The sequence below is a fragment of the Camelina sativa genome, chromosome 7 (genome assembly GCF_000633955.1).
Source record: "Camelina sativa cultivar DH55 chromosome 7, Cs, whole genome shotgun sequence".
In the NCBI taxonomy this organism is placed as follows: domain Eukaryota; kingdom Viridiplantae; phylum Streptophyta; class Magnoliopsida; order Brassicales; family Brassicaceae; genus Camelina; species Camelina sativa.
This window is the reverse complement of record NC_025691.1, coordinates 549,719-576,944: the sequence shown is the minus strand read 5'-3', so window position 1 is coordinate 576,944 and position 27,226 is coordinate 549,719. Positions and strand designations below refer to the sequence as shown.

Below are 27,226 nucleotides of genomic sequence, written 5' to 3'. Positions count from 1 at the left end.
AAACAGAGCAAAAAGGTTCAATTTTTATTTTTTCTTCTATCAATTTTTCTCTTTTAATATATACGCTCGGATACAATTGTTTACCAGCCAATCATTTTGCGCCAGNAAAGGAAGTGAGTAATCTCCTTCGACGGTGACGTCCAGATTAAGATCCAAGACACCACACTCGAACGCATCTCGTAAACAATCGTTGACAGTACTATACTGAGCAAAATCCAAAGACCCCAACTTTAGAGAGAATCTTCTCAAACGGTGAATGGCATGTCGAGCCGATGCTAATTGATCAGCGAATTTTTTGAGACGTGGCTCAGACGAGTAGCAACCAACAAAAGCAGCACTCGGTAAGACGGTAAGCAGATTCCGCCACTTCTTGGAGGTACACTTCAAGCACGCAGCCGCTTTTGCCGAGAGGAAGGAGACTAGTTGAGTAACAATAAGATCATCTGGTAAACTACTGATCCTATCCATATTTTTCGCCAACCCTTTTCACTACCAAGAAAACCTCAATCTCGAATGAAACCTTAAGCGATTTAATGCAGAAACAAGAACACCGAAGCGTAGTTTGCAGAAATTGGGGTAGAAGACGACTAAATCCGAGAGAACCTTGAAGCAGAACTGAATCTTCAAAGAGACCTTGACGAAGAACTAGAGCGGAGTCTTGAAAACAGAGCAAAAAGGTTCAATTTTTATTTTTTCTTCTATCAATTTTTCTCTTTTAATATATACGCTCGGATACAATTGTTTACCAGCCAATCATTTTGCGCCAGTTGTAATCATCCCCTCCCAATCCAAATTCCGGTTTAGTTTGGTTTTAAGTTTCTAATTATTTGGTACGTATTTAATTTCACGAAAAAAAGAAAACGACAACAACCACTTATGAGAAAATGCAAAAAAAAAAAGAAAACACAAACGTTCTAATGTTGTTGAATCAATGAACAGACTTAAGCAAATCTAGGAACGACCTCGAATTTGCACTTGGACAAAGCTCTAGGCAGCCTTTCCAGATCTGCTATGAGTTTCAGCTTATATTTACCTGTTGCTTGAGAATGAACTTCCACCAACTTAAGACATGACAGTTTCTCCAAGAAATGTTTCATTTGTATCAATTCTTTGAGAGAATATAGTACTCATTTATCTTCAGGACCTCCATAAAGTTTCTTAAACACACTTAGCTTGTATAAAGAATAACTCTTTTTATTGATTGTTTAGAAAATATCTCAAAACTAAACAACTCACAAACTCTCTTTGTGTTTCCAATATCTGTTTGATACAACCCATCAAACATATTTATAGGGAACTCGACTTAGTTCCTATTCTTATTTTAATAATGGAAAACTACTTTTTTCCTAATCCTAAATAGAACTTTCCCTTTTCTCTTAACCCAACTTGGTTAAGGAAATCTTGAGCTGAACATTCTAGAAGCTTACCCAATAATCACCCCCTTAAGCTTCGAGTCCTTCTTCGAGAGGTCTTGAACGCCGATCAAACTCCTCATTGTCTTGAACTGAATCCTTGCTAGGGCTTTTGTTAGTATGTCTGCACACTGATCTTCTCCTGGTACAACTTCTACTTCAATTTGCTCATTTTCAACACACTCTCGGATGAAATGATAACGCTTGCTGATGTGTTTGCTTCTTCCATGGAAAACGGGATTCTTAGAGAGCTCTATGGCTGACTTGTTGTCGATGTATATGGTTGTCTTCTCGCAATTCTGTCCCATAAGTTCACTCATCAAGTCTTGTAGCCATATAGCTTGCTTCGCTGCTTCTGTTGCGGCCATGAACTCGGCTTCGCAGCTAGACAAAGCGACTGTTCTCAGTTTCTGTGAACACCATGTAATTGGTGTTTCTCCAAGATAGAACACATGGCCTGCAGTGCTCTTCCCATCATCAGGATCCGTGTTATGGCTACTGTCACTGTAGCCAACGATCGTTTGTGAGCCTCCACGCTTGAATACTAGACCATACGATAGAGTTCCTTGCAAATATCTCAAAATTTGCTTCAATGCTGCCACATGTGACTCTCTTGGATTTTGCATATATTTACTCACCACTCCAACTGAGAATGCGAGATCTGGTCTTGTGTGTAGGAGATACCTTAAGCAACCGATCCTCTGGCGATACATAGTAGCGTCTTCTACCGGTTCTCCTTGTGTTTTAGACAACTTCAATCCAAAAACCATCGGAATGTGTGTCAGATTACATTGATCCAAGCCTGCTTCTTTGAGAATCCTTCGTGCATATGCTTCTTGTTTCAACTCGATGCCATCTTTTCCTTGATGTACTTCAATGCCAAGGTAGTAGGTGAGTAGTCCTAAGTCTGACATCTCGAACTTGGACTCCATACTAGCTTTGAACTCTTGAATCACTCCCAATGAGTTCCCAGTGACAAAGAGATCGTCAACGTATACAGCTNTTATTTTAATAATGGAAAACTACTTTTTTCCTAATCCTAAATAGAACTTTCCCTTTTCTCTTAACCCAACTTGGTTAAGGAAATCTTGAGCTGAACATTCTAGAAGCTTACCCAATAATCACCCCCTTAAGCTTCGAGTCCTTCTTCGAGAGGTCTTGAACGCCGATCAAACTCCTCATTGTCTTGAACTGAATCCTTGCTAGGGCTTTTGTTAGTATGTCTGCACACTGATCTTCTCCTGGTACAACTTCTACTTCAATTTGCTCATTTTCAACACACTCTCGGATGAAATGATAACGCTTGCTGATGTGTTTGCTTCTTCCATGGAAAACGGGATTCTTAGAGAGCTCTATGGCTGACTTGTTGTCGATGTATATGGTTATCTTCTCGCAATTCTGTCCCATAAGTTCACTCATCAAGTCTTGTAGCCATATAGCTTGCTTCGCTGCTTCAGTTGCGGCCATGAACTCGGCTTCGCAGCTAGACAAAGCGACTGTTCTCAGTTTCTGTGAACACCATGTAATTGGTGTTTCTCCAAGATAGAACACATGGCCTGCAGTGCTCTTCCCATCATCAGGATCCGTGTTATGGCTACTGTCACTGTAGCCAACGATCGTTTGTGAGCCTCCACGCTTGAATACTAGACCATACGATAGAGTTCCTTGCAAATATCTCAAAATTTGCTTCAATGCTGCCACATGTGACTCTCTTGGATTTTGCATATATCTACTCACCACTCCAACTGAGAAAGCGAGATCTGGTCTTGTGTGTAGGAGATACCTTAAGCAACCGATCCTCCGGCGATACATAGTAGCGTCTTCTACCGGTTCTCCTTGTGTTTTAGACAACTTCAATCCAAACTCCATCGGAATGTGTGTCAGATTACATTGATCCAAGCCTGCTTCTTTGAGAATCCTTCGTGTATATGCTTCTTGTTTCAACCCGATGCCATCTTTTCCTTGATGTACTTCAATGCCAAGGTAGTAGGTGAGTAGTCCTAAGTCTGACATCTCGAACTTGGACTCCATACTAGCTTTGAACTCTTGAATCACTCCCAATGAGTTCCCAGTGACAAAGAGATCGTCAACGTATACAGCTACAAGATGAAACTTCTCCCTGTCTGCCTTCCGATACACTACACTCTCCTTGTAGCACTTTTTGAAGTTCAAACCTCTCAAGATTTGATCAAGCTTTGTGTTCCACGCTCGTGGAGCCTGTCTTAACCCATATAAAGCTTTGGAAAGTTTAAAAACCTTATGTTCTTCTCCCCTCTTTTCAAAGCCTTCTGATTGAGACACATAGACATCTTCGTTTAGCTCTCCATGCAAAAACGCCGTCTTGACATCGAGGTGGTGGATTTCCCATCCGCGGGAAGCAGCAATCCCCACAAGTAGTCTTATTGTCTCGAGTCGAGCTACCGGTGCAAATACTTCGTCAAAGTCGATCCCTGATTGTTGCACATAACCTTTTGCAACTAACCTCGCCTTGTATTTGTTGATGGAACCATCCGCGTTCTTTTTGATCTTAAAAATCCATTTAAGACCAATAATCTTGGCACCGTGTGGTTTTTCAACTAAGAACCAGGTCTTGTTCTTGTTAATTGATTTTATTTCTTCCACACAAGCGTTTGTCCACACCATTAGTTCCTTCGCTTCGTGATAGTTCACATGCTCATCATTAAGTGAAAGAAGCAGCTTCTCACACTCTGTATTAGCAAGAAGAAGATAGTCATCAAGATAGCTTGGTCGGTTTATTTGACGAGCCGATCGTCGAAGCTGCGGATAGCCAATTTCTTCTTGCTGAACTTGTACATTGTTCTCCTCGCCCAAGTCATTCTCGACTTCTTCTTGCTCAGAATCACTTAATGTATCACTTTCGGTTTCACCCTGTTCTTGGTTCTGTTCTTGTTCCTGTTCTACATTACCAATAACTGCAGGTCCTTCTCCAACATCAATAGTTTCACCCCATCGTAGTTGAAACATTCCTGGATCCCTCATTGATCCTTGTTCTGTCTTGTTCCAGCTCCATCCCGTTCTTTCATCAAACACAACGTCGCGGCTGACAACAACCTTCCTGGTTGTTGGATCATAAAGCCGATATGCCTTGGATCCTGGCTCAATCCCAAGGTGTACTAACGGTTTTGATCGATCGTCGAGCTTCTTTTGGTTTGTAGCCTGAATTTTCGAATATGTCAAACAACCAAACACTTTTAAATGCTCAATGATTGGCTTCACTCCTCGTAAACACTCATATGGAGTCATACCCTCAAGCGCTCTTGTTGGTATTCGGTTGATCAGATGAGTAGCATGGCGAACCGCTTCTCCCCAAAGATAATTTGGTACCTTCATTGCCTTAAGAGTGCTTCTTGTCATCTCCATTAGAGTTCTATTTCTTCTTTCCACAACACCATTTTGTTGTGGTGTGTAAGGGGCTGTGAGTTGTCTTTTGATACCGCTTGTATCACAAAACTCATTGAATTCTCCTGAAGTGAACTCTCCTCCTCTATCAGTTCTTAGAGTTAAGATAGAACTCCCAATCTCCTTCTCTACCAAGCTCTTAAACACCTTGAACCTCTCAAAAGCTTCACATTTCTCTTTTAACAAGATAGTCCACATATATCTTGAAAAATCGTCTATAATAACAAACACATATTTGTTATTAGCCAAGGTTGAAGGTGTGATAGGACCACATAAGTCAGCATGTAGAAGCTCCAATGGCTTTGAAGCTCGAAACAATGAGGCCTTGGGGAACGATTGATGAGTTTGTTTTCCAACTAAGCAAGACTCACACAATCTTTTCTCTTCTCTTATTTCCGGCAATCCTTGTACTAACTGTTGCTGGAACATCATCTTCATTGTTTTAAAACTGATATGTCCTAACCGAGCATGCCACTTCCAAGCTTCATCTGCAATACTCGAATGTAGACATATTGGTCTGCCTATTTTCAGCTTAATCTTGTAGAGCCTATTTGGTGATCTTGTTACTTTCACCAACAATCTTCCAATGGGATCATGGACTGTAAGGTAGTCTTGTCTCATCCTGACGTCACAACCAACCTCTGTAGCCTGTCCTAGACTCATAATGTTGCTTTTAAGAGAGGGAATGTAGTAGATGTCTGAAACCAGAATCTGTTCACTTGTCTTACTTTGAAAAAGAATCGCTCCTTTTCCTGCAATTTCAACACAAGAACCATCACCGAACTTCACTCTTCCTTTGATGTTCTCATTGAGCTCCGAAAAATACTCTCTATGGCCAGTCATGTGGTTACTTGCCCCATTGTCAAGATACCACAACTCCTCTGCTGTGTTGCTAGTCTCATAGTTTTTCGGAATCACCTTCTCTTCATTCAAAAACACAACCTCATGCAAATAAAGAGTTGCATCCGCATTCTCTGTCTCAATTTTATTTGCTTCTCCTTGATGTTGTTGTGGTCGATCATGACATGTAGAGGCATAGTGTCCTAGCTAATCACACCGATAACAAACCACCTTCGACCTATCCTTCTTATCCTTTGAATCATTCTGATCTCCTTGATTTGTTTGTTGTTCTTGTGTGTAGCCTCTGCCTCTGCCTCTTCCTCGTCCTTTGTTTCCTCTGCCTCCTCTGCCTCGTCCTCGGCCTCAGGAACCCCAAGTGTTTTGCGAGTTTGCAAATAACAGCTTACCCTGAGTATCTTGGTGATCCTCCTCATTAAGGATCCGCTCTTCATAGGCCTTGAGTCTTCCTATGATCTCCGCGAAGCTTGTTCTCTGTAAATCCAAAACTTGTTCAATAGATGTTATGATCTGAATGAACTTGTTCCTTGGTAGACTATTGAGAAACTTCTTCACAAGTTTTGCTTCCTCAATTGTCTGCCCAAGAGAAGCCGCTTTTGATGCAATCTCCGATAGCTTGCTTGAAAAGCTATCTATTGTGTCTGAATCATTCATCCTGATTCTCTCAAATTCAGACATAAGAGTTTGAAGCCTTGCTTCCTTGACTCGATCTGCACCATGATGACGAGATTGGATGGCATCCCATATCCCTTTAGGAGAGTCTTGTTCACCGACTTGTAAGATAAGAGCCTCCGGGATAGCTTGAAACAATAATCCTGTCGCGATAATGTTTAGATCAGGATCCGCTGATCCTGGTTCGATTGCATCCCATACATGATAGATCTTCAACAAGATCTTCATTCTCATTGACCACACCGTGTAGTTAGAGGAAGTTAGCATGGGGCATTGAATCGATGGTGGAGTAAACTCCTTTGGACGTGCTGAGCTTTCGTCTGCCATGACTCGGGGACGACGGCTGTACGTACGCAAGATCTTCGTCTTGGTTCTTCACAGGTCACAGGTTCCAGGTTCTCCAATAACCTAACGCTCTGATACCAAATAAAGTTTCTTAAACACACTTAGCTTGTATAAAGAATAACTATCTTTATTGATTGTTTAGAAAATCTGTCAAAACTAAACAACTCACAAACTCTCTTTGTGTTTCCGATATCTGTTTGATACAACCCATCAAACATATTTATAGAGAACTCGACTTATTTCCTATTCCTATTTTGATAATGGAAAACTACTCTTTTCCTAATCCTAAATAGAACTTTCCCTTTTCTCTTAACCCAACTTGGTTAAGGAATCTTGAGCTGAACATTCTAGAAGCTTACCCAACACTCCAAAGGACTCGACCATAAGAATGAATACTTTTACACGCACTCGCAAACAGTGTCTTCTTCACAGTAATAAAAACTCTTATAGTGCAAGGGACCCTGAAACAAGACGGAAAATATTTGAGATTCAAGATTAAAATCACGAGTATCTAAATCTAATTAAGGATCTTTTGTGGGGGTTTGCACTCATACGTACGTTAATGTCGAGAGTCTTTAGATTTGGAGATTTCTTGATCAGCATTGGCAGAGGAGACCAACAGAAGTTAGAAAGGCTAACATATAAATAAGACAGCTTTTCAAACACTGGGAGTGCTTCACGGAAGACATAAAACATCTGAAACATAAGAAAACCATTTCATTACAGCATACCTAGCAAGATTTTTATACTTATACTACGTCAATAGTTCCAAAATAGTGAATACAAGTTGTTGTAAGATCTTCAATAGAAATTGAAATTAATAGAGTACACTTACCTTTGCAGTCATAATGGTGTACAAGCTGAGAGTCTCGACATTTTTGAGCCCATTGAGGAGATTCATTGGAAGGAAGCGCCTTTCATCCCCTGTCCCCCACATATAATTTTCTTCCGGACAAAGATAGAGAGTAGCTTCAACGAGGGAGTCGAGATTAACATTTAGATACTCTTTTGGAACATAGAGTAATACAAGTAGGCAAGCCCCGGAGTATGGAAACTAAAACTCTTGAAATCAGAGTCATCAAAAGAATCCCACACTTTACGCATTATTGTAAGTCTCTTAAGGCTCAGACTAGACACAGTGCAAGACCATTTCCAAAGTTCCCAGTTGACACCACATATGGTTAATTCCTCGAGCACAGGAGACGCAGCAAGAAGCGTATTGAACGCACAACGACCAAACTCATGGAACCGAACGTAAGAAAGATAGAGAGTCTTGAGCGCTGGAAGAAGGGCATTCTCAGGGAGAATAGCGAAACCACACCCTAGTGACAGATCAGTAACTGTCTCGCAAGTGAAAACTTCAAAAGGTAGTGCATAACCTTCTTCGCCATTTATCGAGAGTTCAAGAACCGTGACACCACGCTTGAGCACATGACGTAGACAACGATTGGTATGATCATACTGAGCAGGCTCGGTATCCTCATCAAACCACCAATTAAGAGAGAACTTGTTAACATGAGAAGTGGGTGGAAGAGCTAATACTCTGTCCACAAAATCCGTAAGAGTTTCTCCATCCTTATCAGAACCATCAAAATGAAGATCTGGCACGATGGTAAACAGATTATGCCATCGCTTAGAAAGAACCGTGGAGAACGCGACATCCTTCGCCGAGAGAAACTTTCTCTGAGAAAGGATCCGATGTGGGATATAAACTCGTCTGGAAGATTGCTGATCCTATCCATACTTTTAGCAAACCCTAGAGAGAGTAGAGTGTAGAGACTACAGAGTAGAGACCTCCCTTGTAATCTTTCAAACCCTAGCCCCCACCCCCAATAAACCTCTTTGGTACCAGGACTACAATCCATTAATATGGATTAATCCAATGTAAACGTGCCACGTGCGTCCCCTGATTTCGTTTTCCCGCTTCTTGTTCTTCTTAACTTGAACCGCCACTTTAAATTTATACTAATATTTTGGTCCCGACTTGGTTTGCCCAAACCGACAAGTCGAACCAAAGCACGAACGACAGCGTTTTACTGTTTTTAACACGCTGTATTGAGTAAATCTGTAAATGTAGAAGAAGAGCGACAACATCAGAGGAAATTAATTTACGACCACAGTGATGAACTAAAACCCTTCCGGGCAAAAATTAAAAATCCTCGAAGCTTTGCTTCATCGGGAAAGTATTTGAGAAATTGTATCTCTTATGTTCTTCTGGAGATTTTGAATTCTTCATCGGGGAAGTATCTGAGAAAGGGAGGAGATGATGAAGACGAAATTTTTGGATTGGTATTTGAAGATCGCGATTGGATCGGCTATTATAGGCGGAGGCATGGAGTTCTTCATGATCAAGACTGGTTTCTGTAAAAAAATTCTCATCTTTTCAATTCTTTCTCGCTTTTAATTTTAATCACTTAGATTTTGGGAATTTAGGGTTTTTTTTTTCTTCCGAATTACCAACAATTGATTGCAATGGTTTCTGTGAATAATTTAATTTCATCGATTTTGGAAACTCTGGGGAGTTTTAAGTTTAATCTCAAGTTTGATGATGAAATAAAGCTTATTGATGTTGAAGTTTCTTACTTTCTTGTGTACTTGTAAATCTTTTAGTTTCTACATTAGACTGGTTTGGGTTTTGATGAAATTGTTTTTGTTATGGAAACTTGCAGACGACAAGGTTACTGTGATTGAAGCAGAGAAACGGGCCTGGGAACATTCTCCTGAAGCTCAAGCCATGAGAGAAGCTCTTAATCCCTGGAGAAACAAGGACGCTGAAGCTAGCAAAACTCCATAGATCAAGGAAGAAGCTCTTTATTCTCTCTCGTTAAGTTCTTTTCACTCTCCAACTTGCAATTTTTCTGCTTCAGTTTCTCTCTGTTTTGAGAGTTGAAAATTTCATTATATTGTGTTTGCCAAATGCTAAATGCAGCCATCAACCATAGTTACATGTTACCAAGCCATAAAAGATGTCTTTGTTTTTCTTTCTCTGCACTTTGAGTTGAGCCAACTTCATGTTCTTCTGTCTCTTAAGTCTTGTGTTTGTATGTGTATCTAAAAGAGTAGAATTGGCTACTTTTGAAATTTTGCTATCACTTATAGTATGCTTCGGTTTAGATATAGACACATACGCATGTTCAGATATGTATATGTGTTTTGAAGGTTAAAATAAAGACCTTTTCCTTTAAAAATACTATTATTGTAAACAATGTTACAATGAAAAACAGATAGTGTGTTGTTGTTTCAGACAAATGTTACTGTACAAAGAGCAGAGACATGTTTTGAGGTTTGGACTTTATAAGGAACCATACATGTTGTGTTGAATACTTGAAGGTTATAAAACTGTTTGTGTTATATCCATTCGTATATTGGTCTCCTGATGCTTCTCAACGGGTTCTCATTGAGCCATTAGAACCTCAAAAAACCAAGAATTTGCAGATGAGCTCAAGTAGAACCATTTACTAATGAGTTGAAAGATCCAGTTTAAGTTCCCCAAGTCATCAATCTTCAATGTATCTCTAATTCTCAATGATGATGGATGCTATATATTAACCGATCCTATGTTTTCTGTCAATCTTCTTAACTTGTATATGATCATTTTGCTCTGTCAAAAGCCCCTTTTGTGTGTGTATGAATTCACATTGACCTTTTATCTTCCTTCTGTTAAAACCCTTTTTTTGGGTGTTCAAATGATTTGCAGAGGGTTTATAAACTCTTCTTTCGTCCTAAATGCATTTATTCACTTTCTCAGAGAAGAATGCTTAATTTCATCAAACTGGTTATAAAACCTCCGGTTCCAAATCAAACAATAAAATTGGCAAATCAGTGAATTGTTGTTGTTTTTTTAATTTATGGAAATCATTTTCACCTTATAGGGTCTAAAAGAAGGCCCATTTAAGAAAGAAATGGACATGATAGCCCGTTTAAAGGAGGACTGTTACTTTTTAGCTTTTACTCTGTCGTCAATGGTGGTGGCTATTAGAAAACCCTAAACCCCACAGCGGCAACAGCAGCTTCTCTCTCTGTCGTCTTCCTTTGTTCCGGCGCAGCGGATCTTTCTCCGTCGTCAAAACACAATGTTGATAAGTCAATGCCGTAGCTTTAAGCCGTTGCTCAACTCTCGTCTTCCATTGTTCCGCCCCTTTCTCTCTAAATGTCTCGATCAGTCCTTCAAAACCATGGCTAGTAGCGGATACGTCGGTAAGCTTTTTGTACCGATTTATCGCTTATGTAATTTTTTTTCGAAATTGCAAATACTATCATCTTCTGAGTCGTAATTTGCTTTATTGTGAAAACAAACTCCTTAGAGGCAGGCGTCTTCTGGGACGTGGAGGTCTACAAGATCCCTGAAGGTCTCAGTGCTGCTGATGTTTCGAGGAACATCAAAATTGCGCTTGCGGTAATGGGATCAATCAAGGCTTATATTAATGCGACGAATCAGGAGATCCAGGATCATGTATTTCACCCCGCCGGAATCGAGCTCAATCGCATACCAAATGGTGAGGAAGAAGAAGAATTCGTATCATTTTTTTTTACTTGTGTATTGTTGTTGTTGTTGTTGTTGTTGTTGTTGTTGTTGTGTATCTTGAATCTTGATCTCCACTTTTTTATGGTTTCAGAGTCGCCGTTAGGACTCGATCATTCGAGACGTGCGGCTCTTTTAGATGGCATGGGGGAGGTGGGCATTTGTAAATACTGGAAAATCATCAACGATAATGTTAATCACAAATGACAACCCTATCCCCTTTTACCCCTCGCTCAAACGGAGAAATTTCAATGTGCTTTGGAATTCCCTATCAGCTGAGGGAAAAGCCTATCCCCCAGACCCTAATAAGAAGCTCAGAACCTTGTTGACCCCCCCCAATACACACTCTTCTTGCTTCTCCATGCCTGCCTTCCTGCCTGCCTTGATGTTCATAATAACTGATCCCTTTGTTTTCCTGTCCATCTTTTTAACTTCTAGATGGTCCTCTTCTTCTTCTTCCTTGTCTAAACCCTTTGTGTGTTTGTTTGTCCTATGAAATCATTGATGTTTCATATTTCTTCTCTTAAACGTCTCTTTTTCTTTGTGTGTGTGTGCTCTAATCTAATGGTTTGCGGAGGCTTTGAACTCTTCTCTCGTCCTGAATGCATTGTGAATGCTTTATTTCGTAGGAGGTTACGATAACTGTGAATCAAATCGAATCAAATCTGTGAATTGATTATTAATTCTAAGCAAATCGTTTCACCTTCACCAAAAAAAAACGAGGTGTGTTGTTCACTCAGATGTTACAATACAAAGAGCAAAGACATGTTTGACACTCTATTCAAATACCGAATAGTTTAATCCCCGTTGTGCCATTAGAACCTCAACTGCTGGCACGAAGCAGCAACCAAATGTGATCAGTAAAATTCCAAGCTGTGCAAGTGCAGTCATATTCTTGATTGAAGCAAGATTTCTCGCACAAAAACTTGCAGATGAGCTTACAAATGAGCACAAGCTTTCTCCGAGCCAGTGAGTTGTTGTAATATCCAGTTACGCGCCCCCCAAGTTATCAATCTTCCATGTATCTCTGTTTGAATTTCCTTCTAGTCATCTGAGCCCATCTTGCAAAGATTTCTGCTGCAGCAAACTTACCAGAGAACTTAGCTCTCTGCGCCAATTCCTCAAATATCTCTGGTTGTCCTCCTCTGTAGAAATCAGCAGCAAACTTGTTATAATCAATCACAGGGGTTTTCATTCCTTTGTCAAGCATCTCCTCTAAGTATCTACATGCCTCTCTGGACTTCCCTTCACCTATAAGCCCTCTGATCAAAACCGTGTAGGAGTTATCGTCAGGACAAATCCCTTTCTTGATCATCTCGTCCCAAACAGCTCTCCCCATCTCGTAGTTTCTCGCCATGAAGTAAGATTTCATTATCATGTTGAATGTGTGTATTGATGGCTCAATTTCGTTCTGGATCATCTTGTCGTAGACCCTTGTGGCGTGTTCCGGCATTTTCTGGTTCGCCATCAGTTTGATCAGCGCATTGTACGTTTTGCCATCCGGAGGATGTCCCTTCTCTTGCATCTCCTCGAGCAGTTGGTAAACCGTATCCAGCTTCTTCTGAGTCCCAAACCCCGTGATCAGACACGTGTAAACCGCAGCATCGGGTTGCAACCCGGAATCAATCATGTCATCAAAGTACTCAACGGCAGTTTCCATACTGGACTGTTTACAAAAGTCACGGATCATGATGGTATAGCTACGGACACTAGGGCTAGGTCCCTTGGATTTCATGACATGGAACAATTTAATCGCATCAGATTTTTTTCTGCTCCTCAACAAACCCTCGAGCATAACGTTGTGAGCTACAATATCAGGCTTCAATCCCTGATCAATCATATCGTTCCAGATTCTAGCTGCTTCCATCAAGTTCCTCACACGGCACCAACCATTGAGTAGAACAGTGTAAGTCATCATATTAGGTGTAAACCTCTCTTTCAGCTTATCAAACAGAACCTGAGCTTCTTTACCAAGCTTAGCCCTGCCAAGACTATCAAGCAAGCAATTAATGGTTTCGACACCAATTTTAAACTTGTACTTCTTCATCAGCTCAAAGATACCAACAGCTTTCTTCCTCTCTTTCGCAGCAGCGAAAGCTTTCATCGCGATAGTGAATGTATCCATAGTCAATAAGCCTTTCGTACCCATCTCTTCAAGAACTGAAACCATCGTTTCAAACTGTCTAGTCTTTGCTAAAATACTCATCATGGAGTTGTAAGTTCTTGAATCATGAGCAAAACCTGGTTGCTCTGCAGCCCAACAGAAGAACCTAAATGCAGGTTTCCTAGCGTGTCGAAACCGTTCTAAAACCTCTACGATCAGATCGTGCGATAGATCGACCTTCATTTCATCAAGAACAGCTTCCATGTTTCTATCCAACGCAAACAATTCATCAATCACTTTGCAGACTCTCTCTACTTCTTCGTGATTAGTAGTACTTGACTCAACACAACTGACCTCAATTTCATCATTATCGTCTTCAGATTCAATTTCGTCAGAACTATTACTAGAGAAACCTCTAAAACCAAGACTCCCATCAAGTAATACTATAGAGGAGTGTGGCAATGGAGGATGATGAATAGAAGAATGAAACAGACGAGAGAAGGGAAAAGAGCTACCACCGGAAAATCGAACTTCCTCTTCTCCTCTCCCGGAAATAAATTCGTCGGAGTTGAATGAAGGAGAGCGAATGAAGGGGCAACGAAGCTCTTGAAAGCTGCGTGGAGTCTTAATGGAGCTTCTTCTCAAAGCCATGGAGCAGCAGCACACATAGAAAGAAGCTCGACGGCGATTAAGGAAAGGTGATGAACTGCGGAGCAAAAATCAATCAGAGGATATGGGCCTTAGTTTGATTGGAAGCTTCGGATGACCCATTAAAGGCCCATTAATTTGGTTACGTGTTCATATCGCCATATAAATTATCTTTTTTTGGGTCACAAACTCACAAGGAGCATTAATGAAGGGGTATCGTTTTGTTTTTGAGTTGGAAGGTATCTGTATGCATCTTATCTTCATTTTAGGGTCGTGATAATTTCTCAAGTTTTTTTGAGGGGACCAATTATTGTATTTGCTTCGATCATAAACTTCTCTTACTTTATGTTATCTTTTCTTTGTATAAGTTTATGGATATTACAAAACTGAAATTCATGATCACTCAATCAGTGTAACATCATCATCAATCATCATTCATCAATATAACCCATGATAACTAACTATATATATAAATATATGAGGAAAATGCAGATTCCAGATTCAGTTCATTAATATTGAGTTCTATTTTCTTCTTTAGAATAAAATGTAGAACTCATAATATATACTAGTTTGTCCACAAAAAAAAAAGAGAGTCATATTGTGGATAAGTTATATGACTCTTTTTTTTTTTAAGAGTCATGCATGAAATCCCATAATTATACAAAACATAAATTGTAGATAAGACTCACATCTGAAAACATCTATTTTTAGTTAATATCTTATCTTTACATTTAAAAGAAGTTTAACACCAAAGAATTTCTCAAATGTAAGAATTAGACAAGATATATAGTGTCTGCAAATAACTAAATAATTAAAACACTTAGTTCCAGAAATGGGAAATCAAGTTGGTTTTGCCTAGCTACTTGTATAAATAGAATTTTACAATCGCAATCTCTTCTTCCCTCAAGCCTTCTTCGAACATTAGATATTTCTTCTCTGGTAATAATTCAAAGCAAAAGAAAGCAATTTTTTTTCCTTTCTATTTTTTAAAAATAAAATAAAAAAAAAAGGTAAAGAAATGGAGGAAACGAAGGAGAGAAAGATAGTAGTAGCAGTGGACGAAAGCGAAGAGAGCATGGAAGCTCTCTCATGGAGTCTTGACAATCTTTTTCCGTAAGGTTCCAACAATACCCTCATCCTCCTCTACGCCAAGCCCCCTCTTCCCGTTTACTCTTCCCTTGACGCCGCAGGTTAGTCCCCTTTAATCTTTTGATTAACTATCCTTATATATATATATATATATATAAACCGTTTGGCTTAGTATATAGATTTTGTTTGGTCGATTTTTTTAGGGTTTATAGTGACCGGTGATCCGGTTGCAGCCTTGATGAAATATGAACACGAGCTCGTTGAATCAGTCATGTCTCGATCTCGAACCGTGTACCAAGATTTTGAGTCCGATGTAAACTTCTATCGATATTTTTCAACACTTTGCTTGATTAATTATATTTAGAAACCGACTCATTATTAGAAAGTGAATTTAACTAAATGTGTTATTTGATGTACAGATTAAAATAGAGAGACGAGTTGGACGAGGAGATGCAAAGGAAGTTATATGCAACGCAGCTCAGAAACTTAAAGCTGATATGTTAGTGATTGGCACACATGACTACGGCTTCTTTAAAAGGTATATTCATCATTCAATCTTTTTAAGACACACAAAACAAACTTTTGATACACAATGGGTTATTTGATGGTTTGGTGTAATTGATATATAGGGCATTGCTAGGGAGTGTGAGCGAGTATTGCGCGAAACGAGTGAAGTGTCCTGTGATTATCGTCAAGAAGCAACCTCAAGATCATTGATCAGCTTATCATCATCACATATCTCTTTATAATTGTATATATGTTGCTTTGATGTAACATTTGAATCAATCTTCGTATGCAATTATGAATACATGACGGTTTAAGAATAGTAAATGGCACAGTTTGACGAAAAAAACTTTATTTTTAAAAAGATATGCGGATATTTTTAGCAATTTAGTTGTCACATAAAGTCGTTAATACTAAAATTAATACAGCTATCTGACTTCCAAGTTTCCAACACAGCAAGTCAGCAAAACTCACCAGTCGCGTTATATCTTTCGTCTTTGGCAAAAAAGAACCCCAATTGTTTGTTCGTTTCATACAAAAGCCCCAAAACTATATGTTATTTTACAAAGAATACCAAAAGGAAGCCGTATGTACAATCACGAAGCTGCGTGAAAAGTTGTCTCCCTAGTCCCTTCCTTTGCGAGAGAGGAAGAAGAAGAAGCGATGTTCTTGGTCGATTGGTTCTATGGAGTTCTGGCAACTCTCGGGTTGTGGCAGAAGGAAGCGAAGATACTGTTTCTAGGTCTCGACAACGCCGGCAAAACCACCTTGCTTCACATGTTAAAGGACGAGGTTCGTTTTCTTCTTTGAATCAGAGATGAGAGTAATCCTCTTCTTAGAATCTTGTTTATGTTACTTAGTCAGTGAATTTGAGCAATCGTGTGTTGATTTCGGGGGTTTCAGAGATTGGTCCAGCATCAGCCGACACAGCATCCGACATCGGAAGAGCTTAGTATCGGCAAAATCAAGTTCAAAGCCTTCGATTTGGGAGGTCATCAGATTGCTCGTAGAGTCTGGAAGGACTATTATGCTAAGGTTTTCATCTTCGTGTCGCTTCCTTTGTTTTACATCATTGTTAGTATTTTTTAGGTCAATCAATTCGCCAAGTCTTCTCAGACTCTCTCTCTCTCATATGCTAGTTTAGCGATATATTTGTAGACTCTACAAATGGAGCTGAAGTGAACTCTACAAATGGTAGCTTGAAAATACTATATAACTTGAAGTTTAGAAGATAGCAAATCTATTATAATCTTCTTCTTGTTGCATCATGAGGTTCTCTTGATCACATTTTGCTGATTATTGATAGACTTACCTTGGTGTGACCTCCTTACTCTCTTCTGTAGCCACTGTGCTAACCACTAGTTGCGTACTCTCTTCTGTAGCCACTGTGCTAACCACTAGTTGCGTTCTACTCGCTTATTAGTCCAGTTTTTTGGTCACAAATAAACATATTTACAAATGTTAGTTTGAAATCTCTAGATGATATTATTTCCAATGACATGATGATTGATTGGTATGTAGAGGTTGATAATTGGAAGATAAAGTATCTACAGAGCATCTCAACATGAGGTCTCTTGTGATTACATTCTGATGGCTGGTGATTCCAATGAATGATGACATCAAAAGACTGTGATGTCTAATTACTACCTGCCCTGTTCATATTTTATCTTCAAGTTTGTAACATTAATTTTTTTGGTCTCTCGTACTATTAGGTTGATGCAGTGGTATACCTAGTTGATGCATATGACAAAGAGAGGTTTGCAGAATCAAAGAAAGAGCTTGACGCCCTTCTCTCAGATGAATCCCTAGCAAACGTCCCTTTCCTCATCCTTGGAAACAAAATCGATATTCCATACGCTGCATCAGAAGACGAGCTGCGTTATCATCTAGGCCTCACCAATTTCACCACGGGGAAAGGTAAAGTGAATTTGGCTGGAACAAATGTCCGTCCCCTTGAGGTGTTCATGTGCAGCATTGTCAGAAAGATGGGTTACGGCGAAGGATTTAAATGGGTTTCTCAATATATCGACTAGATCAAAAAAAATATATATATATATATTTATATATATATATAAGTCTTGTCTATATACAATGTGAGTGGTATCGCCTTGTTATAATTTATATCTAATGTATGATTACGATTCAAGATGTAGAATGAATTATGTGAATAAGTAATGTATATTGTGTGTGTGTGTTGTATACAACAAGATTTCTATTTTTGACGACTTATTAATTATATAATATTGAAGTGTATACAGAGTTACAGACCAAACTTGAATCCTATGAAAAGTGTGAACCCAATTGTCTGTGACTGTACAACTGTGTGGGGCTTTAGCAATGGCTGTCTCTTAGCTTTTGTTGAAAATTCGAGAGATGAAGAAGACCTCTACTTTAATAATGTATGTAGGAGAAGAACCCCATGTGAATCGAGTTTGACATTTAACAATCACAATGTCCTACCCTGAAGACCAATCAATTTGACACTTAGATGTACCATAATCATGAGTGGTACGTATGTATTGTTGTTTTTCATGTGTTATGTCTCTTTGTGAACTTATCATTATGTCTGTTTTGCTTCTTTATAGGTATTGTGAAATGAACACAAACAAATCTGTGGATAACCATGAATTTATTTTCACTAAAAATAGAGAGTGGACAACAATAATAGTTCACAACAAAATTGAGAGAACAAAAGAGAAAACACATGCCTTTTGAGTAGCCCACCAATCACCTTGATTGATCTCAGCCGCTTTGAAACGCTCAAGTCGCAACACAATAAGGCTAATAGATTAGATTTTGTGACTCAAGTATAATACTACTGTCTATGGAATATGTATGGTTTTTAACCATTTTTTTTTCTTTAACAAAATTTTCATTAGGGTGCAACTTTCCCTTTTTTTACATCTTTTTCAGAATTTATCCTTTGGATTGATTCTTTTCCACGTGACCCAAAGTTAAAAACAATAAACAGTTTTTGAAAGGCATTATTTCTATTAGAAATTATTCCTTGGATCGATACTTTGTTACAAATCTTGCTGTTTCTTTTTTTATTATTCGCCACTTTTCAGCAAAAGCACAGCCGAGCTAGAGACTGGTTCTCTTTCCCACGGAATATATGAACATATGAAGATGTGACCAAACGAATAATTTGATTTTTATTTAAGTTTCTGCTCGAATGGGAAAATCCAAAATATAAAGAAAGTCATTCGATCGAATCGGCTCTAAGTTAAATTTTTGACTACTGATCGTCGTGGTGAAAAAGAAGAGATAAAATTCACAAAGAAGTATATTAAGCTGGTTTTTGGGATAAAGGGAAGCACATGGATCACTCATTCCCACGTGATATCTAAGCCAAGAACACGTGCCTTCCTCTGAGCTATCTGACTTTTAATTTGATTGGTTTCAGTTTTTGTTCAAAACCCAAAGCTTTTGGATCCAAAAGAGGTCTCTATCGTATGAATTTGAGCAAAACTAGATGATTGGTTTAATCTCCCAACGCAATATTCTCTATTTTCTACTCGAAGTCATATATTTCAAATTAGTAATGACGTTTAAACTATACAACTAGTGGATGAGTATTTTGATAATACTAGATTCTTATCTTAATGTTTGCGCCAACTTTGGCACTCATTTGGTTCTATATAAAACCCATGTCTTGGTAAAAGTCACCATAGAGACAGAGTCATACATAGACACTGCAATCATACGCTGCAAATGTCGAAAGTTTCAAGTACAATACTTTTCAACGTCGCACTAGTAAAATCTTATTTTTGGATCTTAATACAGATACTTGTATATATGACTATAGATAGCAGAATATACTAACGTGTATATATGAAAATATGAAGTGTACAAGGGTAGGTACATGTTATACTACTATCATATATTCATATATGCGAAATGTAATTTAAAATAAACAGTATCGTTAAGTATGATATATACGCCGTCATGGTATGCCACATAAGATGCTAACATGTTTATAGAATGGGGACAGTTGCCCTTTAAGTAGACCCACACTTTTTTAACTTACACTAGTTAACTACAAAAATTAACACGTAATCGTCTTTCTAGTGTTTGTTAACCCAAAGCCATCCTGGCACAGTTGTCCCAACCAATGGCACGGTGTGTCGTATCATCCAATTAGCTTGTATCTATTTAATATGCTTAGACTATCTTTTATTCTTTTATTTATAGTACTTATATTATTACTACACATAATAGTTCTTATCTGACATATATCTCTACTTCTCAACTAGTTCAATTTCGTACGAAAATTCAATCAAGAGATCATATTATATGCAAACAAATAGAATTTTGGTTTCTAAACATATACAAAATCATCTGTTATATATAAAAATCATATGTAGTTTATTATAATTTCTGTATTTATCAGGAAAATATATGATTTTGAGGGGAAACTGTATTTTAAAAAAAACTTTATTTATTTGTTTCTTTATATAAGTGCGAATAGAAAAATGAAATACATAAAGAAAGATCGATATTATAATTCCGAATGATTAAACTAAACTATATATAAGGCTAATAAATTGGAGCCAATACACATACATTGCCTATAAGTCCAAAAAAAAAATGTCGAAGGAAGTTGTACCTACAATATAATCATTTTTTTCTGAGTTGCATTATTATTATTATTATTGCTGTTATATTCAGTTCCCAATCATAATGGCTAACCGTCCCTTGTTATATAATTTTTTGTTTATTCAAAGAATCCATTTTTTGTTTATTCAAAGAATCCTATGAAAATATAAAGGTTGGATAATTTACCTTATTATTATTATTATATTTTTTTTTTTTGAAAATTCAGACCTTGCTATACATGTTGACTTGACTGACATTGCATTTATTTGAGACCATACTAAATTCTACTACATGCTTTGCAATGGCATGCTATTTTCTGTGAAACATTAATCACACAAGACGTGACCCAATTAAATTAGTTACGTAATATCACGACGGTATAAGATTGGAAAAAGCTAAAATATCGATCATGTATATATCTCTAGAAATATCTAATTATAATCATTATAAATTTTTCATTTTTTTTTTTTTTGGCAAAGAATAATAGCCAGAGAACCTAATGAAGAAAATAAAAGCTAAGGTATATAGTAAGAAATAATTGAACATGATTACCCAAGAGATGGGTGATAAAATAATGCAATCATTCGTCACGCAATGACGATTTCAGAATATGACAAAATCACAATGATGTATTTATAAACTCACAGAGTCTACTATTTTAATCAAATGTTTTTAATGTTTCGTAATCTTTGTTTTATCGGTATAAATATCTCACTTTATATATTTTTAGAAAAACTTGATGTTAACATGACACAAATTACTATACTGAACCTTGATTGAGATTACTCTAGATCTACAAATCCAAAACCTTGATTGAGATTATTTTACTGAGATAGAATTAGTCCAAATATAGCGTAAGTAAGATAACTCAGAGTTCAGCCTACATTGAGAAATAGGATTACAAGAGTATATATTTAGGAAAAAAGTATATTCATCATGAAGAGATTGTATCTTATAAGGTTAAAGAGTAATATGATTCTGAGATAAACACGAGGATTAGCCTAATAAGATTACGAGTTAATTAGAAGAGATATGATTCTGAGACACACGGGATTGATAGATATTAACTTAAAAAGGGTTTTAGGCAAGAGAATATATATATATATATATATCAAATAAAACAGAGAATAAATATAAAAGCAGAAGTGGTGCCAGCTATTAACTTGAAGGATCAAAACTTTTCTCTCAGGTCAAAGCTGTCATCTCTCCCTCTCTCTCTCTCTTCTCTCCTCCTATACTGCTCTGTTTCCATATCTCTCTCTCTCTCTCTCTCTCTCTCTCTCTCTGTCTTTATAAAAACACTTTGCTCTCTTTCTTTTCTCAAATCTTGGAGGAGAAGAAGCAAAGAATTTTGGGGAAAGAGTGAAAAACATAAAAAGTCGAAAATTCTAGTCCCTTTGATGATCTATTGACCCAATCCAATATAGCAAAACCTTTTTCTAGGCAACAATGGCTGTTTATCCTGAAGTCCTTAACGGCGACAAGAAGCATTGGTGGTTCACTCACAAGAAGGTAAACCAAACCCTCCAAATCACTAAATCTTTCTTCAATTTCTAGATAATGGGCATCGATCGATCGATCGATCATTCATTCAAAAGAGACTTAAAAACATTTGTTTTCAAAAAATGTTTCAGCTTGTTGATAAGTACATTAAGGACGCAAGGTCTTTAATAGCGAGTGAGGAGCAAAACGACGTTGCTTCAGCCCTTCATTTACTAGACGCTGCGTTATCGATATCGCCGCGTTCTGAAATCGCGTTAGAGCTTAAAGCTAGATCTTTGCTCTTTCTTCGTCGCTTCAAGGATGTAGTTGATATGCTTCAAGATTATATTCCAAGCCTCAAGCTTGCCATGTTGAACAACAACGAGGAATCTGATGGATCATCCAGTTCCTACGACGGCTCTTACTCTTCTTCCTCCTCCTCATCCTCCTCTCAGCTCTCCCGGAAACTTCTCTCCGACTCACCTCCTCGCCGTGACTCCTCCTTTAAGTGCTTCTCTGTTTCTGACTTGAAAAAGAAACTCATGGCTGGGATTTCTAAAAACCGCGATAAAGATAAACAATGGAGGTACAATTATTTTCCTTTTTTTTACTTTTTCATTTTCAGTAAATTAAAGTTTTTATTTTTAGGAAAATGGTTACAATCATCTATTTATTTTCAGAATTATACATTTATCAATGCAAAAAAAAAAAAAAATTACAGTATTGGAAATATTTATTTATGTTTTTTAAAGACCAATGGTATAGTGTAGTTTTTGAAAATAATAATTAATGAATTATTTTGTTGGAATTTGCAGATACGTTGTGTTAGGACAAGCTTGTTGCCACCTAGGATTAATGGAGGACGCAATGGTTCTTCTTCAAACCGGGAAACGTCTAGCAACCGCCGAGTTCCGCCGTCAGAGTGTTAGCTGGTCCGATGATAGCGTCTCTATCCTCCTCTCCGAATCACCATCGTCTTCTTCTTACGCTTATCCTCCACGCAAACTCTCCGAATGCGAGACCGTCACTAACCTTCTCGCCCACACAAAAAACCTCCTCCGTCGTCGTGCCGCCGGATTCGCCGCCTTTGACGCCGGACTTTTCTCCGACTCGATACGTCACTTCTCCAAAATCATCGACGGTCGTCGTCGTCCTGCGCCGCAAGGATTCCTCGCCGACTGCTATATGCACCGCGCCGCCGCTTATAAATCCGCCGGAAAAATCGCGGAAGCCATCGCCGATTGTAACAAAACCTTAGCTCTTGAGCCGTCGTGCATCCACGCGTTGGAGACAAGAGCCGCTCTTTTGGAGACAGTTCGGTGTCTTCCAGATTCACTTCATGATTTAGAGCACTTGAAGATTCTCTACAACACTATCTTACGTGATCGGAAACTTCCCGGACCACCGTGGAAGCGACACAATGTGAAATACAGAGAGATCCCTGGGAAACTTTGCGTGTTGACTACGAAATCGAAGAAACTCAAAGCCAAAATCGCGAACGGTGAAATCGGAAACGTTGATTACTACGGATTGATCGGAGTTAGACGCGGATGCACGAGATCGGAGCTTGATCGAGCCAACCTCTTGCTCTGTCTCAGGCATAAACCTGACAAGGCTTTAGCATTCATCGAACGTTGCGATTTCTTCGACCAGAACGAGATTAGTTGCGTTAAAGATCGAGCGAAGATGTCTTCTTTGTTGCTTTACCGATTGATTCAGAGAGGTTACTCATCTTTGACGGCGGCGATAGCAGAGGAGGAACAGAGGACGAAGATGGTGGCGTTGACTCAAACCCAAACGCCAACAAAAACGAAAACGGTTGAAGAACATGAACCGGTTGTTTCTACCGGTTCAATTAAGAAAACCGGTTTCGCAGAAATTAAACCGGGAAATTCAAACGCGTTTCAAGGAGTGTTCTGCCGAGATCTTGCGGCTGTGGGGAGTTTGTTATCTCGGACCGGTTATAACCAACCGATTCCAATGAAATACGATGCAATCAGTTGTTAACCGGGAGAATTTTTTTGATTGTATATATATGTAAGATTTTTTTTAATTCCACTTTACGATTTTTTTTTAATGTCACTTTAAAATATTCGTCTCTTTTTAGTTTCTCCAATATCTTCTCTTTTATTTATTTCTGTGCAGGAAAATGCTTTACTTGTCGAATATAAAATCAAAGTAGTGTGAGGTTAAAATTAGGACCAAGTTTTCCATTGCAAGTGTGACACATACCATATGAATACAGATCGGATAATTTAATATTTTAACGAGTGATACTCTTAGATTTGTACGATTAAAATGGAAAAACGAGTCTGACACGATAAATTAAATTAGTACGACGAATCCTTATCTACAAAGTTTGGCTGCCATTTAATGGCACTGGTAACGAATTAATCAGTAAGATTAATTAAAAAAAAAAAAAAAACATGATGCTGCATTTTTAATAATTTGGTAGATTTTTATTCGATTGTCAACTGATGGATTCAATTCTCAGAATCTTGACCAAGTTTCGAAGTTTAGTTAGGTTTGGTCAAGCATCCTTCCCTTCCATACAAAAATTTAAAAATAGGAGCGAAATTTATTAAAATCTTACTACGACTATGCAATTATTTTGAACACCACAGGCAGGGAAGGAATACTTATTAGAGGATAGACATTGATGTCCCTCACATTTTGGTCCTTCAAATATAATAAAATTGTTTTCAGAGTTTTTTAAGTTTGGTACGAGCAATGGTATCCCTCACAGTTGGTCCTATGAACAAAATAATAATATTTTAAAAATTAATTCTTTAAATAAATATGTAAAAAGATATTAAAGTTTTAATTAAAATAAAACATATAACATTAACATTAAAAACATAAGAAAATTATAAAGTTAAAAAAACTTGAAAAAAAAAACAAAACATACAATTAAAACATTAAAAATTAAAAACATAAAACATACAAACATCATCAGGCCGATCTGTGATTTCCCGTTATGTGTGGCTTTCTTCAGGTGACGCTAAAGAAACTCATGAACAACAAACAATTGCAAGGTTATACTCAGTTTAACATAAAAGAATCCACATAATCCAAACAAACTGACAACAATCTTAAGAGACAAAGCCATAAACTCAGACACTCAACTAGCTAAACCCATAAACATAATCCAAAAACCTAATTCGAATCAAAACTGAGACACTCAACTATCAAAACCCAAAACATAATCCAAAACCCTAAATCGAAACAAAAATCAGAGAGAACATATACCTAAATACAGATAGTAAACTATCCAAACAAAACTCATAGACTAATCTATCGAATCCCACAAACAATTTCCCTAAACCCTAAATCGAGAATACATAAAAAAAAAAACTAAATCATCTAAAATTGGAAACGAAGTTGGAACACAAACCTCTTTCAATTAGAACCGGCAGATAATTTTCAAGATGATACAGCATATCGACCTTTGCATGAGGAACTTTACGGCAGATTGGCCTTTGCGTGAGGAAATTTTCAAGATGATAGAGCAGATCGGCCTTTACAAACAAATCGCCGTCAAGAGAGAGAGAGTAAAGAGAGAGAGTCAGAGAGAAAATAAATGAACTCGATACTTCGATTTTTTTGGTTCACCCTACCCAAACAACACCAACCTATTAGACACTGCCACGTGTTATGAAAGACGCAACAATATATATCCCATTTGTAGAAACGTTTCTTTGATATTTCTATGATTTCTATTTAAAATTAACATTTTAATACTGAAGGACAGACTAAAGATACGCTAATGCAGATGCTCTTAGTACTCCAACAAATGCAACAGGGAATACTATGCAACCTACTCACATTAAATTAACATCAGCATCAGTCTCTTGTATATATATAGAATACTTATTTTGACTATAAGAAGCCATGTACATATCTGGTTTTTCGTTTATTTCCGAATATTGGTGTAATATGTAAAAGTGAAATAGTTTTATTTTATTTTTTTGGGAACAAATCTGTAAGTATATATGTACTCTTGTTGTACGAGTACGAGAGCAAGATTTGATAAATTAACTTACGAAATATTAGCTTGAGTTGGGCGAATGTGGTCGACCTAAGAAAGATATACATGATGGGGAAAAAGAGAAAAAAATAATAAAGTTGAGGGAGTAAAAGATAAAAAAATAAAAAGAGCACGTGATGTATAGGATGTTGGAGACATTGGAAAGAGGATCAGTCGTGGCCAGGTATCTGTATATGATGATGTCAGTGTGTATCCATGTGAGGCTTATCATGTCTACTTATTACACTTATATTTAAATCTTTTGTACTAATAACAATAATACTATTATATCGTATTTGAATTTTGTGTAAACAGATATTTTTAAATACAGTAGATGGAAAAAGTAAGAATAACATAAAGGACAGTAAGGTACTCGACTTTGGTCAGAAGAACACAGATGGGAGTTTTATTTTTATTTTTTCCATGATAAGTAACGCATCTCGAGCCAACAAAAACAAAGCTCGTATTATAAATATGTTATGTTTAGTTTAGTGAAGGACAGAAATTAGATCGAGTTTTCAGATCTCAATTGTACCTTTTACAAGTTATACAACTTACAAGCAAAAGATGTTGAACCTGTCATAGTCATCCCAACAGGCAACAACCACTACTGAGTACGTATTTGAATACCATCTTGAATATTTTAAAATGTGATTTGAGAACGGCGTTTAAAAAAAAAAATGGTATGGCCAAATTTAAAACATGATGTTTCGAACAGTGACGACTATAATTTTTCAGCCAAAAATAATATCTATCAAATACTACTATAGTAGTAAAACAAGACATTAGTACTATAGACTACTAGTACTGTAAAAAGATGATTCCGTTCTGTAGCATCTACTTACACTACTAATGTTCCACGGCGTGGATTGTTATAAGGTTTGAAAAAACCAAAAAGTATCATTTTCTTTTAACAAAATGACTAATTTACATGATCCTGAATTAATTAAAATCTTCTAACTAACAATATTTAGTGTTCCTGATCAACTCTTTCTATTTATAGCCAACGGAGGGGGATATTTTAAATAGCCTATCTATTCTGTTTTTTAAAAAGGACGTACTGTGGATAATGGGCCTAAAGTCTTGGAAGCGCTTAGTTAGCTCTTTCGTGCACATTATAAGCAGACTGCTTCACCTTAATTAATTTTTAGTGTATTAAACTCATCATATTATCTCTCTCTCTCTCACCTAGTGAGCAAAAAAGTTTTTCTGTTTGCAAACGGTAACAATACAGTAATACAGTAATATCTTGTTACCGTTGTGATGGTATATAAATTACATAAATAAGAAAAAAGGAAATAACAAGAAGCGAAGTCTCTTTAATTTCCTTGAAATAATTTATGACCGTTGTGATTAATATCAATTCCCTTTTCGTTTGAACCTCTTAATTTTGTAATTTGCTCTCTCTCTCTCTCAACATTGCTTCTTCTTCCGACCAAAAACAAAACAATGCTTCTTCAAAACCCTAAACCAAAAATAAGTTTTTCATCTATATTTTTTTTAAAGAGTATGTACCTGATCATATTCAGATTGATCTTTGCATC

The 27,226-nt window shown here is 37.5% G+C and overlaps 5 protein-coding genes and 2 pseudogenes across 5 annotated transcripts; 5 read left to right on the top strand and 2 right to left on the bottom strand.

Moving 5' to 3' along the window:
• Nucleotides 942-8,449, bottom strand: LOC104704129 (annotated as a pseudogene).
• Nucleotides 8,790-9,826, top strand: LOC104699637. The gene is made up of 2 exons (XM_019227226.1): nucleotides 8,790-9,070; nucleotides 9,377-9,826. The coding sequence occupies exons 1-2, from the start codon at nucleotides 8,971-8,973 to the stop codon at nucleotides 9,499-9,501; spliced, it is 225 nt and encodes a 74-aa protein (XP_019082771.1). The 5' UTR covers nucleotides 8,790-8,970; the 3' UTR covers nucleotides 9,502-9,826.
• LOC104699636 lies at nucleotides 10,663-11,743 on the top strand. The gene is made up of 3 exons (XM_010414976.2): nucleotides 10,663-10,904; nucleotides 11,012-11,203; nucleotides 11,324-11,743. Exons 1-3 carry the CDS (start codon nucleotides 10,781-10,783, stop codon nucleotides 11,434-11,436), a joined length of 429 nt encoding a protein of 142 aa, XP_010413278.1. The 5' UTR covers nucleotides 10,663-10,780; the 3' UTR covers nucleotides 11,437-11,743.
• LOC104699635 (pentatricopeptide repeat-containing protein At3g62470, mitochondrial) lies at nucleotides 11,884-14,050 on the bottom strand. The gene has a single exon (XM_010414974.2). The coding sequence runs from the start codon at nucleotides 13,982-13,984 to the stop codon at nucleotides 12,239-12,241; it is 1,746 nt and encodes a 581-aa protein (XP_010413276.1). The 5' UTR covers nucleotides 13,985-14,050; the 3' UTR covers nucleotides 11,884-12,238.
• On the top strand, nucleotides 14,655-15,894 carry LOC104699634 (annotated as a pseudogene).
• LOC104699633 (GTP-binding protein SAR1A-like) lies at nucleotides 16,078-17,799 on the top strand. Its single transcript, XM_010414973.2, has 3 exons — nucleotides 16,078-16,366; nucleotides 16,478-16,609; nucleotides 17,287-17,799. The coding sequence occupies exons 1-3, from the start codon at nucleotides 16,238-16,240 to the stop codon at nucleotides 17,605-17,607; spliced, it is 582 nt and encodes a 193-aa protein (XP_010413275.1). The 5' UTR covers nucleotides 16,078-16,237; the 3' UTR covers nucleotides 17,608-17,799.
• On the top strand, nucleotides 21,477-23,755 carry LOC104699631. The gene is made up of 3 exons (XM_010414972.1): nucleotides 21,477-21,685; nucleotides 21,808-22,241; nucleotides 22,471-23,755. Exons 1-3 carry the CDS (start codon nucleotides 21,623-21,625, stop codon nucleotides 23,660-23,662), a joined length of 1,689 nt encoding a protein of 562 aa, XP_010413274.1. The 5' UTR covers nucleotides 21,477-21,622; the 3' UTR covers nucleotides 23,663-23,755.

Coding starts and splice junctions, on each gene's coding strand:
- LOC104699637 (XM_019227226.1), top strand. CDS start 8,971: ATGATGAAGACGAAATTTTTGGATTGGTATTTGAAGATCGCGATTGGA. Junction 9,071..9,376: donor CATGATCAAGACTGGTTTCT/GTAAAAAAATTC, acceptor GGAAACTTGCAG/ACGACAAGGTTACTGTGATT.
- LOC104699636 (XM_010414976.2), top strand. CDS start 10,781: ATGTTGATAAGTCAATGCCGTAGCTTTAAGCCGTTGCTCAACTCTCGT. Junction 10,905..11,011: donor GGCTAGTAGCGGATACGTCG/GTAAGCTTTTTG, acceptor CAAACTCCTTAG/AGGCAGGCGTCTTCTGGGAC. Junction 11,204..11,323: donor GCTCAATCGCATACCAAATG/GTGAGGAAGAAG, acceptor TTATGGTTTCAG/AGTCGCCGTTAGGACTCGAT.
- LOC104699635 (XM_010414974.2), bottom strand. CDS start 13,984: ATGGCTTTGAGAAGAAGCTCCATTAAGACTCCACGCAGCTTTCAAGAG.
- LOC104699633 (XM_010414973.2), top strand. CDS start 16,238: ATGTTCTTGGTCGATTGGTTCTATGGAGTTCTGGCAACTCTCGGGTTG. Junction 16,367..16,477: donor TTCACATGTTAAAGGACGAG/GTTCGTTTTCTT, acceptor CGGGGGTTTCAG/AGATTGGTCCAGCATCAGCC. Junction 16,610..17,286: donor GGAAGGACTATTATGCTAAG/GTTTTCATCTTC, acceptor TCGTACTATTAG/GTTGATGCAGTGGTATACCT.
- LOC104699631 (XM_010414972.1), top strand. CDS start 21,623: ATGGCTGTTTATCCTGAAGTCCTTAACGGCGACAAGAAGCATTGGTGG. Junction 21,686..21,807: donor GGTGGTTCACTCACAAGAAG/GTAAACCAAACC, acceptor AAAATGTTTCAG/CTTGTTGATAAGTACATTAA. Junction 22,242..22,470: donor GATAAAGATAAACAATGGAG/GTACAATTATTT, acceptor TGGAATTTGCAG/ATACGTTGTGTTAGGACAAG.